This window comes from Glandiceps talaboti, chromosome 12 (assembly GCF_964340395.1).
Source record: "Glandiceps talaboti chromosome 12, keGlaTala1.1, whole genome shotgun sequence".
Taxonomy (NCBI): domain Eukaryota; kingdom Metazoa; phylum Hemichordata; class Enteropneusta; family Spengelidae; genus Glandiceps; species Glandiceps talaboti.
This window is the reverse complement of record NC_135560.1, coordinates 16,752,770-16,771,792: the sequence shown is the minus strand read 5'-3', so window position 1 is coordinate 16,771,792 and position 19,023 is coordinate 16,752,770. Positions and strand designations below refer to the sequence as shown.

Genomic DNA, 19,023 nt, shown 5'->3' with positions numbered 1-19,023 from the left:
ATACGTAAAAGAATGTTTAGGGTCGGCAGTGAAAACTAGGTGGGGTCGGGAAACGGGAACAAACATTTTTTATATGCCTAAATATGACACATTCAAATGACTTGTTAATTCAACCATTTTATAATCATTGCAGGGTGAGCGTGCTAATTGATTTGATATTAAGATAAACTCGATAAAGCCAGGAGAGCTTGACCTCGCACTATGAAAGTGTATCATTGCGTGGTCACTGTTAAGTTGAATGTCTGAATGTTCAAACACGTAAAATCTACCAAGTTCATCATATGTGTATTGTAACTGCAGTAGAGTGCTGCTACTAGCTATTTACACCATTAACCAGATCTAGAGCAGACACTTTGGAAGCAATGATTGTCAGTTATCTTTCGTATTTGGAAACCTTGTTGTCAGTCTCACTGACAGAACTCGATATCTTGTCTCTTCGAAGCTGCATATTCATCTTTTAACGGCTGCAAGTTGCAGCAACTGTTATGAACCACACCTTCCCAACACAATGTCAAGCCACAGTACTACTACAGGTAGCTGAACATATCATACACATATAAAGGGGGAATGAGTACACGAAACACTTAAAACATTTAGTATGCTTTACACCAATTTTAATCAGCCCAAACAAACAGAAATCGGAACGAATAGAAAGTACAGATCACTTATTGCATGCAGTCTCATATAAGGATACCAGTTTTCTGACGTGGACCACGGAAATGAAAATGATAAAAGTTTTAAACCGATAGTACAGGTTATTATAATAATTCTTGCATGATGGAATATCCTCATGATGTTGCACATCACTTCATTATTGCTTTCAAACTCAACATTATATCTAGATAATGTATCGTACACTATTACCCGGCAAGTTCTTCACAGATGACAAACATACATTTTTCAGTTTTTGATGCAATTGTGAAGTGTGAGACTACAGTACAGCCAATGAGTAGACAAACACTTAAACATCTCTCATGAAACAAAACCTTAAACTTAGCAGGACATCTCCGTCATTCAAGAATGCTTTCACTTCGTCTTATTCGCCATATACTTCTACTTCACAGACGTGCAAATAGTTGGTGTGATCTTTCAACATGACACCGACAAATCGGCCTTCGATTGCAGGATTGCAGGTGAAAGTGATGGTGATGCTCTGTTGTGCACTCCAATGGAAGATATTTCCACATTGGGTGTTGTCTTCTATATCTTGATTTGGTCCTACCATGGCAACAAGGCCATCAATACGCTCACCTGTAATATGTAGTACATAACTCAGTTTAGTCAAATTTACGACTTATTTAGATAGTATTTCTAACAAACCGAAAGTCACTCACAGTCATTTTCAAGGCATTTCTAGACAATTCTGTCGCAAGAGTTTATCTCACACACAGAGTATTTTCTGAGATGAGACGGAAGAAATTACCTGTCAGAAATAGGATTTAAGGTGTTATTGCGGGTCATTCATTTGTATTTGTCAATGGGAGTTTGGCGGAGGTTATGTTATACCCCTGTTTAGAAGTTAGTTTTTTCTGGTTGCTGATACGAGAATGTGAAATAAGTAAAATGAGAAGTAAGTTTATCTTAGATAGAGACAAATTAATAATATGAAAATGGCCAATTAAATGCACTACAGCCTCTTATTTTACAAATCAAAAGAATCTTGTAGAGAATATATGTTGTAATTCATACATCTTACAATGCTTATTGATTTAAGAAGCGACATGATTTAACCTTGACTGCTTGAACAAAAGCATTAGGCCCTTGCTTGAGTGAGGGCGCCAACGCTGCTCGCAATGATATTGTGTAATCCGTGCTGACAACACATTCCAACTCACCACAGCAGTCCTGCCTGTTAGTTGCAACAACTGACTGGATACGATGAGACGCACCCAAATCCACGATCCACCAAGCATCTCGGTTGCTTTGGGTATGAATACAACTTTGGCCATTCCACGTAGGATTATTGTCACCATCAACTGCTTTAAAGGGATAGCCATTTGGATATAAACTACTCTGCGATGACAGTTTCCCTGCAGCCAAATTTTTGCCGTTTCCTATTATTAGGAGAAACAAATTATGGTGTTAAAAAATAAGTTGTTCGTCTCTTGGTTAGGCGAGCAAATTTATATCTCGTTGCTTTGAATAACAAAATGTGTTACTAAGTTTTACAGGTAGCTGTTTATCTGCAATATGTATTGGCTTCACTCTTCACTGGTATTGGCTAAAGGTGTGATTGCAACAACACCACACGGTTATGTTGGTAAGCCACGGTGGCTACCTTTAACTCTGCAAACGCCTCCATTTGTGTTTGGCGTCTAGCTTTATTTATGTGTGCTTGTGACACCATGCTATTATTCCTGAGAGTTTGGGTTTTAAAAATGTTATCACATGGAACTCCTGAACTATCAATTAGTATTAGTTTCTCCTAACAAGAAACCGTCAATTGAACATCACACACAAATATACAAGATTTTTTGGTCAAAATTATTTGGTCAAGCTCTTTTCACAGCCCCCCCCCCCCCCCTCCTCCCTTGCGCTCTAAAACAATGCATGTTCGCTTCGGAATGAGCCCAAGAATTTTCGTAGACTCCAAACGGCTACACAGATATTGTGCAATCATACGGCACCCCCCCCAGCACATACATTAAAGTAACATTTGCAATTGACTTTAGCGTCCATATATAATGAGAGACATCTTTACAGAGATGGGCTTTACAAGGCGGGGTATACATTAGGCGGTGATCTATACTTGGAGATATCAACAGGGCAGCAAAAAATTGCAAAATGCATTCTGGAATTGCCCCCTCCTGGGAGTTATTTTGGTTGAAATCATACGCAAAATATTTTGTACCCCCCCCCTTTCTGTCCATCACAATTTTCACCCCCCCCCCTTTCGAATCCACAATTTTGTTTCGAGCCATCCACCCACCCCCATTTTCTCCTCAGCTCCCCTGTCGTAGATTCTGCTTGTTCCCTTAGTCGAACACTAACATAACGAACCCAAATGGTCTATGATGCATGGTCTTGGTGAGTTTGAATTTGGAATCTGCAGTCAAACACCTCAACCTTGTTAAACGTCTGTAGGACACTTCCATTATGTCTAGTGTCTGTAGACCTTTATCTATACCTATTTGTGACATTTTGAGACTATTTCCGATAGTTTGGGGGTTAAATATTTGAAATGTTATTATCATAACGAGCACCTATAATAAATTTGTCATGTCAGAGGGTGATAGGAAAATCCAAATTGTTAGATTACAACATCGGAACAGTGAGTTTCAAACATTATTGAAATAAACAAGGAGGCCATCTTACCTGGAGACATCACTTTGACCTCACAGATGTGAAGATAATTCTTGCGATCTTTCAGTTGGACACTCACATAGCGACCTGTCACACCACTAGCACATTGAAAGTTCAAAGTTTCTTGCTTGATTCTGTCTGTTCCAACCAACGATCCACAACGACTGTTCCCTCCAAAGTTAGATATTTCATTACCAACACGTACTTCAGCATCCAAAAAACGGTCATCTAACAAAGAATGAAATAAGGGTACAAAGATATTTGAATGCAAGAGATGGTCTTGGTACAACTTATTCTTAAAACTGTGTATGATTTAATGTGATGTTTCTTGGCGAAGAAGATCTATTTCTTCATACTAAGGCACATCAAAAGAAAGAAGTGGTCTGTTTTCACTTACGGCAACAATCCATACGGTTTGTGACGATGACATGATCCACAGGGTATTCTTTTCCTAGGTCTACCCTCCACCATGCATTCTGGTCAGAATTGGTGTGTGAACAACTACCTCCGCTCCAGGCACTATTAGCATTACCATCCACGGCCCTGCTAGCATAAGCATCGCCATAATTGCTACTTTGAGCTGCCTGCTTTCCTTTCGCTACATTGGTTACAGGTTGTCTCCCTAGGTATAAAATCATGTGAAACAATTTAATCACTTTTCCGCTTGCCAAGTGGTAGCTATCTGTTTATTGAAAGCACTCCCGTGTTTTATGGAAAATATACCACGATGTGATCAAATTTAGCCACAATTATCAAGAATACACACGTGATGAGATATATTCGTCTTTTATCTCGTTATGACTGAAAAAATATCATAATCTCACAATCTCATAATCACACAGGTTGTCGGTAATTTGGCATCTGTGCTGACTGTCACCTATACTGATAATGGCGAAGGGCACCTGCATTAATAACATGGGGGGGTTAAGCCTGGGTGTCGCGTAGAAAGTGACCCTCCCCATTGTGCTAAAAAGGCCCACCCTCACTTTTCGTTCTCTAAAGCATGACCCTCCCCAGGCTATTACATTGTAATCATAATGAATATTTAAACTATGCATTAATACAAGTTTGTCTCGTCTAAGTGCGGTAGAACATTATGTTCCCAAATGATTGACAATTACATTTTGGGATGGTGAGTTTCAAACATTATTAAAATAAACAAGGTGGCCATCTTACCTGGAGACATCACTTTGACCTCACAGATGTGAAGATAATTCTTGCGATCTTTCAGTTGGACACTTATATAGCGACCTGTCACACCACTAGCACATTGAAAGTTCAAAGTTTCTTGCTTGATTCTGTCTGTTCCAACCAACGATCCACAACGACTGTTCCCTCCAAAGTTAGATATTTCATTACCAACACGTACTTCAGCATGCAAAAAACGGTCATCTAACAAAGAATGAAATAAGGGTACAAAGATATTTGAATGCAAGAGATGGTCTTGGTACAACTTATTCTTAAAACTGTGTATGATTTAATGTGATGTTTCTTGGCGAAGGAGATCTAGTTCTTCATACTAAGGCACATCAAAAGAAAGAAGTGGTCTGTTTTCACTTACGGCAACAATCCATACGGTTTGTGACGATGACATGATCCACAGGGTATTCTTTTCCTAGGTCTACCCTCCACCATGCATTCTGGTCAGAATTGGTGTGTGAACAACTACCTCCGCTCCAGGCACTATTAGCATTACCATCCACGGCCCTGCTAGCATAAGCATCGCCATAATTGCTACTTTGAGCTGCCTGCTTTCCTTTCGCTACATTGGTTACAGGTTGTCTCCCTATAGGTATAAAATCATGTGAAACAATTTAATCACTTTTCCGCTTGCCAAATGGTAGCTATCTGTTCATTGAAAGCACTTCCGTGTTTTATGGAAATATACCACGATGTGATCAAATTTAGCCACAATTATCAAGAATACACACGTGATGAGATATATTCGTCTTTTATCTCGTTATGACTGAAAAAATATCATAATCTCACAATCTCATAATCACACAGGTTGTCGGTAATTTGGCATCTGTGCTGACTGTCACCTATACTGATAATGGCGGAGGGCACCTGCATTAATAACATGGGGGGGTTAAGCCTGGGTGTCGCGTAGAAAGTGACCCTCCCCATTGTGCTAAAAGGGCCCTCCCTCACTTTTCGTTCTCTAAAGCATGACCCTCCCCAGGCTATTACATTGTTATCACAATGAATATTTAAACTATGCATTAATACAAGTTTGTCTTGTCTAAGTGCGGTAGAACATTATGTTCCCAAATGATTGACAATTACATTTTGGGATGGTGAGTTTCAAACATTATTAAAATAAACAAGGTGGCCATCTTACCTGGAGACATCACTTTGACCTCACAGATGTGAAGATAATTCTTGCGATCTTTCAGTTGGACACTTACATAGCGACCTGTCACACCACTAGCACATCGAAAGTTCAAAGTTTCTTGCTTGATTCTGTCTGTTCCAACCAACGATCCACAACGACTGTTCCCTCCAAAGTTAGATATTTCATTACCAACACGTACTTCAGCATCCAAAAAACGGTCATCTAACAAAGAATGAAATAACGGTACAAAGATATTTGAATGCAAGAGATGGTCTTGGTACAACTTATTCTTAAAACTGTGTATGATTTAATGTGATGTTTCCTGGCAAAGGAGATCTAGTTCTTCATACTAAGGCACGTCAAAAGAAAAATAAATGGTCTGTTTTCACTTACGGCAACAATCCATACGGTTTGTGACGATGACATGATCCACAGGGTATTCTTTTCCTAGGTCTACCCTCCACCATGCATTCTGGTCAGAATTGGTGTGTGAACAACTACCTCCGCTCCAGGCACTATTAGCATTACCATCCACGGCCCTGCCAGCATAAGCATCGCCATAATTGCTACTTTGGGCTGCCTGCTTTCCTTTCGCTACATTGGTCAATTCTTGGTCTCCTGAATAAACATGATTTAAAGCCTTTTTACTTTTTGCCTCTGCCAAATGGTAGTTATTCCATGTCAAACCTCTCCAATGTTTAAAGAAAGTGAACCACAATGTAATCAAATTCAGGTGTAATGATCAAGTTAGGGTATTTCAGTCCTCAAAGTTTAGCTCTATAGATATCTACAACATTATATATTCATACAAATTACAATCAAATTGAGATGAAGTATTCAAAATTCACAAATAAAAAGAATGGCATTTAAACCACATTCAGTTTACAAAGTAACATAAAGTTGCACTATATTCTTGCTACGTAATAAAACACAAGTACTACAAAATCTTGTACAGGTACCTATTTTTACCACATGGCGACAGTCTTCCAGTTAAATTTAAGATACAAGGTAAAGACAGAGATAATATGATGTGATATGTTGAATTTACAAGGATCTATAAGCTTGATAACAGAGTAACAAGCAAACACAAACTAAAACATTTTCAGTAACTTTGCATTTATAGCAAACAAGAAATTTGCCAAAGTATAGAATTCGTTCATAAATGATTACTTTAACAGTGCGAGTGGTAGGTGGCGTTACAGTTTCCCTTTGATCAATATTACCGTATAATTAGTTAAGTGTCGACATATACTAAATAAAGTTGATATAATGTTAATTTTATGATGTTAATTACCTGGCGCCATCACTTTCACTTCACATACGTGGAGATAGTCCGACCTATCTTTCAGTTGAAGGCTGACATATCGACCCTCAATAGGACCATCACAATTGAAAATAATGGGAAACTCATGAATTCTTTTCTGGTCGGCTGGTTGCCCACATGCAGTATTCGAACGTATGTTGGCCTTGTCAGTTCCAATACGAACTTCCAGATTTAAAGATCGTTCAACTGTCGATGTAATGCAAAGAAATAAAATGTGTTGTAACAAGTGACTGAAGCCAAAATCGGTATGTGAGCAAAGCAATCCGACTGAATGAATGAATGAATGAAGGAAGGAAAGCACGTGAACGAGTTAAGGGGAGTAAGATCTCACGTGAGAGAGAGACAGACAGACAGACATAGGCAGACAGACATAGACATACATACATACATACATACATACATACATACATACATACATACATACATACATACACACACACACACATACATACATACATACATACATACATACATACATACATACATACATACATACATACACATATAAATAGACATATACACATACACACCACACATACATACATACATACATACATACATACATACATACATACATACATACATACATACATACATACATTCATACATACACACAGATAGACAGACAGACAGACAGACAGACAGACATACATACATACATACATACATACATACATACATACATACGTATACATACATACATACATACATACATACATACATACATACATACATACATACATACATACGTATATATACACACATACATACATACATACATGCATACATACATACATACATACATACACACATACATACACACACATAAATAGACATACACACATACACACACCACACATACATACATACATACATACATACATACATACATACATACATACATACACACACACACACACACACACACACACACACACGGGCGGGCGGGCGGGTGGGTGGGCAGGCGGGCTGGGCGGGCGGGCGGGAGAGAGCACGCTAACGAATATAACTGTAATGTCGTATTGGAAAATAAATAAACTTACTGCAGCAATCTTGACGGTTGTAGACGATGACTTGGTAAACGGGATAGGAGTCTCCAAGGTCAACTTGCCACCATGCATTCTGGTTGTTGTTGGTGTGAGAACAGCTGTTCCCATTCCAGTTACTGTTGGTATTTCCATCAATAGCTCTATATGGGTTGTTGTTATTATAGTTACTACTCTGGGAAGCAATTTTACCCACGGCTACATTTACCAATGGTGGTGGCGCTTTAGTGGTTGACTCTAAAAAAATATGCCAATGAAATCAATTTAATTAAATATACATCTGTTTGTCTATTTTCATAATATAAATATTCCAAAACTGTCAATTATTAATTAACTATTAATTAAATCGTTTGTTTCTATGTTACAATATGTAAAAAAATTGCGTCCAAAACCGTCTAAACTCAGCCTGTGCCCCTTTAATTTGAATCACAGAGTACATACAAACTCCGTAATGTCACATCTCATTCCTATCTCAATATAATGTGATTCGTCACAATACGTCACTTTTACTGTAAATTTTCTTTCTGACATTATCGATAACTTTCCTCCAATCACATATGCATTGACGTTATTTTTGTACAAATGTTGAAATATAATACAATATCAATTATTAAATCTTCTTCCTTGGTAATGAAATTGTACCATGCATTGAGTACGAAATCGAATGATGACACAATGGTAATAAATAATATATAGCATATAACAGGAATCCATAATTAATTAAACATTTTTACAACAAATTGACAAAGCAAATAGAGAGGGATAGTTATCTTACAAAGTATTTCAATTTGTAATCAATTGTTACAATAGCTACATTGTAATTGCAAAGTTGCTCATTATCGGTTGAAGATGACAAATAAAGCGTTTTATGCACATGCAAAAATATCATACAAATTCGGAACCACGTCGCCCAGAGTTTCGCTTGCAGAGAACAATTGCATCATAAAATTGTAGAATGTTGCTGGTATATGTTGAGAGAGCGAAGAACGAAATTGAAGAACGAAATTGGTCATCACCGTGTACCAGCAAAAATTCAATGGTCCTATTACTCATGCGCAGTAACCTTACGTGCAATTTAGTCACTCCGTGTGCATGTCTAAATTGACATTGTTATTTGTCTATAGTACTTCTGTGGAGAGTCTATGATATGTCCTATAATTAGCGTTTTTAAAGCGAATTGGATGGTACGGTTGATTGACTCAATACCTGAGGAGTCAATTTTGTTATTTTTTACGTTAAAAAAGACATGACAACTACTAGCCATTCTTCCGTAATACATTCGATTACAGAGGGTCAATGAAATACATGACGCTTTCAAATAAGGGAAAGTAAACTGAAACGTTTGGGTGTCATTTTCTTCATCGAACATTTCAATCGTTCACTCTGTCCTATCCGTGTACACGTATTCGTCACATTGCGGATGCCTTGCACGCCCTGTTAAGTTGCTTGGTTTAGGAACCTCTGTTACGTTGGTTTAGCACACACAGGCCGTTAAAGTGTACGAAATCAAGCGCATTTACACACAAAAATGGTTTCTGTATTGGTTTTAAAAGAGGGAGACACGTTTAGGAGACCAGGTGTGGCTGTCGCACGTCACTTTCACGAGAATCCAGAATATGTTCGCGGTCGTTGGACACTATGCTCATAGACATGACAACGTCCGAGCTCCCTTTACCCTTTACTACACGAGGCGTTAACGTTCATGGGTCCGTTTATATCATTACGTGGTGAATTCTGCGTTGGTCCGTCATAAACTTGTCATCAACTGTGCTATCGTTTGAACTTTGACATGTGCTAATATCTGGATCGGGATATGATATTTGAATGGCTGCATTACATGTCTTGAATGCCCATTTCAATAAACGTACAGTAGCGAGGCATCGGAAGCACGACTATGAGGCATGAATTTCTCATGGTAACAAAATTTTGGAATCGGCAGCTTTGAAACTACCTGGTTTTATATATGTGGTCAAAAGTCACACGTACCCATAAATTCAAAGGACTCGCTCAAACATCTACGTAGTGCTTTAAAACAAGATTCATATGTCTGTATGTGCTTTAAATATGTGCTATATATTGTACCAAACCTCACTATGGGAATATCCCTCCCCAGTACCCACAGGAAGCCTCATTACACATGAGAAACCACCAGAGAATCATTAGAGATACGCTCAGTTGGTGATTGGTAATGTACTTTTAATTAAAAAGAAGAACGTGAATAAAAGTAACTTGTTGTATTCAGGTACTTCGGCAACAAGATAACTAATTGCGTGATATCAAACCCCCACCCACACCCCCACCCTCCTCGTCCTAATCATGTATTGACAGAAGAAATAAAAAGTATCTCCACTATACATGTACTTCAATTCCTATTCTGTAAAAAAAAAAGTAATCTAATTAGATTACTCACCGCTACTATAGACAGAAAGTGCAAATGTCCCACCACATTTCTCGTTGGCATTCCCGGGACATGGAACATCACATTCACTGTTTGGGGCTTTCAACGCTTGACTGGACAGTTCACCACACCAACACTGGTTACCAGAAAACAACGCAGCCTGTGGGTGACCTAGGCGTCGACAATACTGTACGCAATCGTCAATAGTCAGGGCATCGCAGTCCTCAAACATGTCCTCGCACATACCAACGTCGTCGGCATCTTTGTAGCAGCCGATGTAATCATCTTGAAAAAGTGAAGGGAAAAAAGCCTCCTGCTTCATAAAGTTATTCTTAATTTCTATTTCATAGAATTCATCACGACTATTGGTCTTTGTGATGTCGTCTCATGTATACACGCTTTACTTTTGTTTCCATTACTCAGATGCTAGATTAGGAAACACAATTTACAAGTCCTAAATGTACATATATTTGAAATGAAAAAAGTGTGCATTAAACGACTTACCATTGCTACTCGTACTAAGTACTATTGATTGTACAGTCTTCAGCTGGTAAAACACAGGATAAAATTGCAAGAAAATAACAAGACAATGTTACTAGGTTACTAAATCACCAAGAACTCTCTAAACACATTCACCTTTTGGAGGAATCTTAATCAATCGAAGGAAAGTTGTAAGCAATCTGTTTGACTTGTACTCGTGCGTCACAGTGAGTTTGATGGTCTGCTAACACTCTTCCAAAATAAATATTAACATTTTACCAACTATAGCTAATCTGAAGAGTGAAACACTAAAGTCTCCCAATTCACAACAAATAAATTGTATAAATCTCCTTACGAACTACAAACGATTACTTTAAACTCAATGGAGAATATGTACGTACCGATAGTACAGACAAACACAAAATGACTCCAAACAGCATGAACGCGGATTTGGACGTCATGATTTCGTATTACTGTGTGTAGCTGTAATATGAACCGACTTTAAAGGGCTTAGCGGGGGTTGTGGTTGTAGATTTTATCCAATCAGAAGAAAACACGACGTGTCTACGATTTATTGCAATGTACCATGAGCCTAGGTCTAAAAAAACTATTGTGTGGTTCCGGTTACTCGACCCCCACCTAGTTTTTCACTGCCCACCCTAAACTTTTTTTTACATATGGCAGAAAAAAAAATAAAATCGAGAAAATATTAAGTCTCGCCAGAAATAGTGGATGCGGAAACTGATATCAACTTAAAAAAGACAATATAAAACTGTTATTCCAATCTATAATGGCTGTACATCTGATGAGAAGAAACCAATAACACAGAGACCATATGACAATATGGAAAACATAACTACCTGAACTAGACACACATGAAAACAATTATAATAAAATAAAATAAAAGATCTACCTACCACACATATTCTACAATTGAGCGTAATCGGAACCACACAGTTGATTTTATTAGGCCTTAGCTTGAATTTACAAAAATAAAGAACATTTTATTCTGCATCCCACATGCATATCGATGTCATGCGTCATGTCGTGTCATGTCATGTGTCGTGTCGTGCCGTGCCGTGTCGTGTCGTGCCAAGCCTCTACCGATCCTGTTCACACTGCAGCGTACAAAACATACTTTATTAAAAGTTTGATGAGCAGATATTTATCTGTGGAAATCAAACCTCAAAACCACTGTCCACAACGCAGATGCACAGCTAATTTTAATAGTGAAACAAAATACATCACAGAACATTCATCAATCCCGCCACCAGTACCAAAAGAACTGAAATTAGAATTGTATATTAGTGTTGCAGGGAGGGGGGGGGGGGGCATGATGATAAAGACTTTGCGTTTTAAGAATGCATATTCTATGTTTCGTAATTTTATTCATGATACAAAATTCAAAATTTAGACTTAGGGCTTAGGAAAGCCTTTTCAGTGGTGAGGTCTTTTGTAACATTGAACTATGATATTTTGACATATTGACGAGCATTCTTGCATGACTGTATCATGAAATGATACTTTAAACGGTACAAAATGTATGTAGGCAGTCGTAGTGAGTGAAGGTGGAAATAACAGCGAAGTACCCGCTTTTTAAATCTAAATTTAATTACTCAAGTGAACTCTGACTGAATCAAATTGCCCACATAGCAAATATAATTGACGATTTGTATTTAATAATGTCGTATTGCCAGTTATATTTGTCTTTAAAAAATAAATAACCCGACACCAGTGCACCCCGCACAGAAGACCTAATAAAAACACAGAAGACCTAATAAAAACTACTAAACTAGATGTGAACTGCATGTTAGTTCTTCTACTATTTCAAAAGCACTATTAACAAGCTTTCATGTGGCCAAATGTGGAGAGAACTTAAGAACTTTGTCCCTGAGGTTCGTTGTTCTGGTTGCTGTTGCAAAATTATCAATAATACACGTAAATATATAGTTTATTTGAAATCATGGCATTGCATGTTATACAATAAAAAGTGAATGTAGTGCCAGTTGCATGATTCTGAGCTGCCTGTGGGTGGTATTAAAATGCATATATTATATGACTGAGTGCATGTGGTTATAAATAAGTAACAGCAGTACAACAAGCAATATGGACAATTCAAACTCAAAACAAATTTAAACTGTATCATAGGAAATAACTTGCTTTTAGCACTAAGTATTAATACTAAATAGGAACATGAACACCGAGAATAGAATACTGAACAAATGGAAATTAGTTCCATTGTAAATATGATAAATGATCTCTGTTTACCATACCATTAAACAAATGGATTGTGTAAGTCTAGACAATCACCTAGCGATTCAAAGCTAGAACCCCTGAATTTGTCAATTCAGTCGGCAAACAATGAAATAGTCATTCATTCATACTATTTATTCACTAAAACCAGGGTAAACAGTACCATGCACCACCAGTACAGTGACAATTCAGTTAATTATAAAAAGGGTTCAACCATAACTAAAATTAACAGGTCAGGAGTTTACAAAGTTACTGAGTCTTGACACCTTTCCTGGGAATCGTCCAGGAATTAAGTCATTAGTAATTAATTAATAATTAGCAATAATATAATTAGTTAAGTTTTAGCCACTAGTCGTGTAGGCAAAATCAAAAGACAAAGTGAGTTTGCTTAGCAGGCTCAATATCTCAATAATGATTGATTGATGTGATGTGTAGAATTAAATGTGGTATTACAGCACTGGAATAATCAGAATACACAGCAGTGTTATTTTAACAGACTAAATGTGTCTTTCCTTCTATATGTATATATGGCAGTCAATGTACTTGGCTAGTTCGTGAAACTTCAGTTTTACAATGCCTCCAGTTTGTACAAGTTCACCCTAAATACTTGTATACGATTACTATATATATAATCTATTTAAAGACAAATAATTAAAAGTGTATGCCCATCCTATGTCAAAGTTTGTTTTTGATATTCGTATAATTAGTCTTGATAAATTTAGTCAAGTTCAAGGTGAACAATCACAGTAGTTTTTTTCAACAGAATTCATTTTATTTTCAAAAATCTAAAACCAACAGATACACATAGATTAAATGACAATGAGATGCAAAATGAGAAAAGGAAGTTGAGATTGTGAATATGAAATCAAACAAAAGAATACAGTACACTAAATCATCAGATGACTGAAAGGACAGCGATATTATTCCTCACATTTCCCTTATTCATTATTTGAATCAATCACATGCCGGTTACTTAAAATTTTCTTGGATAATTTTATGTTTAAATGTAAATTGACATCAAATACATCTTTATCAAGAGTGAATCAGATTTTTAAAGTTGTTATCTCTATAGAATTTCTGAAATATGTTAAATAAGGAATACAAACTTAAAGACATGGATGGAAAAATGGGAGAGAATGATACTATTGTTTCTCTTTGTTCTTTTTGCAAGGTTTGAAATTTGAATTTACTCATTATCTTTGGATTCACTTTAAGTCTAACTTTGAAATTATATCTGGGTAGATCATGATCCCAGCATCCAGCAATAATCATTCTGATTGCCATTCTATACTGATTTCATCAGCTGATTAGGTGGCACACCAGTTGCAATTAGAAATTACAATTTGGCTGTCATCTTTTGATTCACTATAAATCTAACTCTGAAATTATCTCTGGGTAGATCATGATCCCAGCAACCAGCAATCACCATTCTGGCTGCCATTCTACCAATTTCATCTGCCACCTTTGCACCGACACCATTTCCACCAATGGCAACTCCAAGCGTTGGTGTAAGTGTGTCACAATATGGTAGTAGAGTTGGGGTGTATGTAAGAACACAACTTTCTCCATGGAATGAAACTGGTTTAACTCCTGTTGATAAAAGGAGAGAGAGGTTAATATCAGTTTGAAATTGTAATGGTTGTATGATGTGAGTGGCCACTCAGCATCTATACCTTATTTGAGTTGTCAGGTATAGCCCTGTGATAGCTGACAGTTTTTTTTCTTCAAATTAAGCAACAAGGAAGACAAGATTAAACACCATATTCATCTGAATCTGATTTGCTCCGACACCTCTAATAAGTATACATTTTAGAATAAGTTTAAGATCGTCTGTCTTCAGGGAAAAGTCACCTAACTTCCAGCATCTGGCCATGCTGGTGAATTACTATTTTATTATTTTATGGAAATGCAACCATTTGACTACAATAAAGTAACCAGCATTTGTAAAGTTTAAATCTCCTTCTGCTGTCAAGGTAAGGATTTTATTACAATTACATTCATATAGACCCGAGGACTACTACCACTATTGTAACTACATCAAAACATAGATTACCTTTAATAAGCTCCAATAGTTTCTGTGCCAAGGGCCTCAGTGCAGATTCATCCCCTTTGCTTCTGAACCATTCATCAACTTCTGCTGCTGTATAAAGCTCCTTTTTGTACAGTGTACGGTGTCCAATTTTTAGATAACACCGCCCTAGATGAAAGTAATTATAGCATTTAAAGGGTCACCAAATGCAGTAAAGTACCATGTACAACATTCCCACTGAATACAACACAAATAAGCCCAGCAGCTGTGAAGTATATTTGCATTATTTGTTTATAACCTAGGTAACAACTTTGTCTTGAACATCAACTTGTCATATGTACTAAACTATTCAACTGATGGTCTGATGATGAGAGATTTAATATATTAGAAATCCTGATGTTTGATTAATGTATTCTGAGGTCATACTATTTTTTGTGTTTGAACTTTCAGTGAGCCTTACTAGTATATACAGCATGGAATATTTAAATACCATCTGGGTACTTGATAGGTGGTAATACATAACAATCATATTTGTCTTGACTGTCATTTTCTTTGTAAATAAGACATGGCATATCTTTCAGTCTCACTGCATCTTTGTCACTCAGTTCAGCAAACAACAATGTTGCTCCTGATAACTGTACATCCAATTCCTTTCCATGAGGAAGCAGGTCTCTGAATCCTGTGAAAGCTCCAGTTGTTAGAAGCACTCTCCTGGCATGGATGACTTGACCTTTGGCTGTTGTCACTTTCATACATTTGGAACCATCTGATTGGTTAGTTTCAGTCACCTGATCTACTACATCATTAATGATGTCACAGCCATGTAGATGAGCAGCAGTTTGTTGTGCCTTCACCTGTGCTCTTGGACTTACATAGCCAGCATCTTCTGTCTGTAGAATTACTTCATCATAAGATTTCATTGAAAGAAAGGGAAATTTTGCTTCCATCTTTGTTGTGTCCAACTCTTGCAACTTCACTTTCATAAGTGTAGCATTGTCCTTCACCTTTTCAAGGTATGGATCACCCTTTCTGCTCCAAGTCATATGTCCAACTTCTCTGTAAAACTCAACACCTGTTGATTGACGAATTCACATAGCTATTGCCAATGTAAATAGCCAATCACCTTTTGTTATTGACCATTTCCTATGATTTCAGACTTTTCTCTTTGAGAATGCAAAACTTCAATCCAAAGAGATGCACATGCATACTCTCGCATTGTGATAATGGGCTTTCTAATGAATTTTATATCAAGAGACAAAATATCTTGCAGGTAATTCAATTCTAGAGAAATCTGTACTAAGAAGATAATAAAGCATACATATTATCAACAGTACTAAAAGCAAATCACAAATCTGACCTGTTCTGTGTTCAAGGTCTCTAAATCTTGCAATGGACCTGCGTCCAAGCTCAGCCCACATGGGACCTGCATCTAGGGATCTTATCATCCGACCTTCATCATAATGGGCTCCAAATATTTCATGTTTGCATTCATGTTTCTTCAAAAATTATCCAAAATAGAAAGACGACAACATATCATTATGTCAAAAGAGTTTTAAATAAACTCTGACCATATCTAACGAGAATATATATTTTTTTCCACAAAACCAAATAAATTATAAGAATATTTGTAGGTGACACATTATAACTAAAGAGTAAATGATTTCAATCATTCAAGTTCATAGTAGCTTTAAAGTGTTAAATGCATATATATGTCAACTGACTGGCACATCTCCTTACTGACTCACTCTCAAAGGCTAATTTACTTACATTTGGTTCCTTGGGTCCAATAAGGCAGACTTTTAAACTTGGTGCTGTAATTGTTGCATGACGAGCTGCTGCAGATCCAATCATTCCAGCACCAACAATACAGATATCATAATGACTGGTATCTGCCATATCACCTGGATTGTCAAAATGGCAAAATAAATAACTTGATAAACATAAGTTGTAACATAGTGGAATGTGCTCTCTGTGTGTTACGACAAGATTGTCATGTCATGAGTTACTCAGCTGCAATGATAAACAATCATGAAAAAGTTACATTCATATTCATATTCATTTTTATTGACAAATTCTTTTTAAAAAGAACATTGCCAAAACAAAGACACATACGTACAATTACAAAGATACATCATTAAACTTTACATGTTACAAAAAACCAACAGAAAGTCACATTACATACAGCTGAAAGCAAAAAAGTGTTTTAAAAAAAAGTTATAGTAAATTCATAAGGCAAGCAAGACCATATTTAAAAGGCCGCCACTCTTCCTGTGAGCAAATGAGCCAATATTGAGCAAATGCTGAGCACGCGCGCTCAGACGTTAGACGAGATTCGAATCGTTGCACGTGCAAGCACGTGGAACACGCGACGCACGAATAAAAAAAGGCAGCAATCAATCGTACTGTCGTATGGGGCGCTATTCAATCCGCTTACATCGTGCGCACGCGATAGAAACACACGTATACACTTGACCGTGTACCGTGTACGTGTGCGCCCAGCCTAATCCGACCCTAAGTTACGACGTTATATTTCTGTGTCAGAAAACATCAAACACATATGGTATTTCCCCCTGCCCATGATATAGGATTCACCTATTATAGCTATTTATTCTGTACATGTCCGTTGACGATTGTCGTCGTTATTGACGATTGTTATCGTAGACATACACCATAAATAAACAGGAGATGAGAGAAAATAAAATAAGCGTTAAAAAGAAAGGGTACGAACCTTTCATAATTCTCTACGACTATCTACGTTCACCGCAGTCATAATCTCGACGAAAGTAAACATTTTTTCATATTATTACTAATATTAGCTGTGCACACTACTTTACTCGACTCTCAGCATTACCCAAAGTTCGGTACTGGTTCAAAGTCTAAGAGGCTATCCGTTGAACCCCGATTCTCTTATAGGTTGACAGTGATCGCTAGATTCCAAAGCCAACGGCTAGATGTCTAATGTCGGGCGTAAAGATTGGAGAAACGTAACTGTCTGCGCCCTGAAACTTAGAACAATGGACGGGAAACATGCGCAGTGTAGTGATTTGGAATTGACCCGTACATATTAACCACAGTGGCGTGTGGGCTAATATTCTTTTCAAAGACGGTCGCATCACAAAATAATGGCGAAATTAATAGGTATTTAGGAATATTCAAAAAATACCCTAGTAGCACATTTATAGTATTGTTTAGTATGTAAAACAAGCGTGATGTTTGATCAATGAATTCTGAGGGCATACAAATTCATTGAGTTTGAATGTGCAAACACTTGTGACGGTATTTTTTTGAATATTCGTAGCCAGTTGGCATAGTTTTTACGTTTAAGGTTTTGAGTAAGAGAGTGTCCAGATTTTACGGGGGGGGGGGGGCGGAGGATTTTCGGGGGGCATCAATTTTTCTCAGAAGAAATTGGGGGAGGGGGGAACCAAAAAATTTCAGGATTTTTTTTAGGGGGGGGACCAAAAAATTTCAGGATTTTTTTTTTGAGGGAGGGGGGCCAAAATATATCGGAATTTTTTTGGAGGGGGAGCTATTTCTACTTAAACATAAAGCGACTTGCAATCCTGCAACTTTTTAATCTCAAAGTAACCTGCTCTCGAGAACAATGTGCATGAATTGTTTCGTCAGTATCATTATCACTGTTATCAACAGTACTTTGAGAGTTGTCAGTTTCACCACTGTCTCTATCACTCTCAATAATACATATAACACAAGTAGTTCAGATTCATTTCGTGTCTTTCTTCAATTTCCGTTCTCCTCTGTAGCATGTTGAAAGCCACAGTTTATTGACTGATTGATTTGATAAAATCAATGATATTAAATTTGAAGAGTCAGTGGTTGATGTAATTTGAAATG

At 37.2% G+C, this 19,023-nt stretch overlaps 2 protein-coding genes across 2 annotated transcripts; both read right to left on the bottom strand.

Annotated features, from left to right (window-relative positions):
* Positions 1-602: 602 nt before the first annotated feature.
* LOC144443540 (uncharacterized) lies at positions 603-11,380 on the bottom strand. Its single transcript, XM_078133066.1, has 13 exons — positions 11,288-11,380; positions 10,911-10,953; positions 10,419-10,691; positions 8,006-8,245; positions 6,933-7,148; positions 6,032-6,256; positions 5,645-5,860; positions 4,865-5,089; positions 4,480-4,695; positions 3,701-3,925; positions 3,316-3,531; positions 1,836-2,054; positions 603-1,251 (listed from the first exon to the last, which is right to left on the bottom strand). Exons 1-13 carry the CDS (start codon positions 11,345-11,347, stop codon positions 1,037-1,039), a joined length of 2,589 nt encoding a protein of 862 aa, XP_077989192.1. The 5' UTR covers positions 11,348-11,380; the 3' UTR covers positions 603-1,036.
* Positions 11,381-14,475: 3,095 nt separating this feature from the next.
* Positions 14,476-17,064, bottom strand: LOC144443852 (N-methyl-L-tryptophan oxidase-like). The gene is made up of 5 exons (XM_078133422.1): positions 16,936-17,064; positions 16,526-16,664; positions 15,659-16,240; positions 15,193-15,336; positions 14,476-14,729 (listed from the first exon to the last, which is right to left on the bottom strand). Exons 1-5 carry the CDS (start codon positions 17,062-17,064, stop codon positions 14,476-14,478), a joined length of 1,248 nt encoding a protein of 415 aa, XP_077989548.1.
* Positions 17,065-19,023: the final 1,959 nt, after the last annotated feature.

Coding starts and splice junctions, on each gene's coding strand:
- LOC144443540 (XM_078133066.1), bottom strand. CDS start 11,347: ATGACGTCCAAATCCGCGTTCATGCTGTTTGGAGTCATTTTGTGTTTG. Junction 4,696..4,864: donor AAACCGTATGGATTGTTGCC/GTAAGTGAAAAC, acceptor ATTCTTTGTTAG/ATGACCGTTTTTTGCATGCT. Junction 1,252..1,835: donor TAACAGGCAGGACTGCTGTG/GTGAGTTGGAAT, acceptor TACATATTACAG/GTGAGCGTATTGATGGCCTT.
- LOC144443852 (XM_078133422.1), bottom strand. CDS start 17,064: ATGGCAGATACCAGTCATTATGATATCTGTATTGTTGGTGCTGGAATG. Junction 16,241..16,525: donor AGACCTTGAACACAGAACAG/GTCAGATTTGTG, acceptor GTCAATCAACAG/GTGTTGAGTTTTACAGAGAA. Junction 15,337..15,658: donor ACCTATCAAGTACCCAGATG/GTATTTAAATAT, acceptor ACTTTCATCTAG/GGCGGTGTTATCTAAAAATT.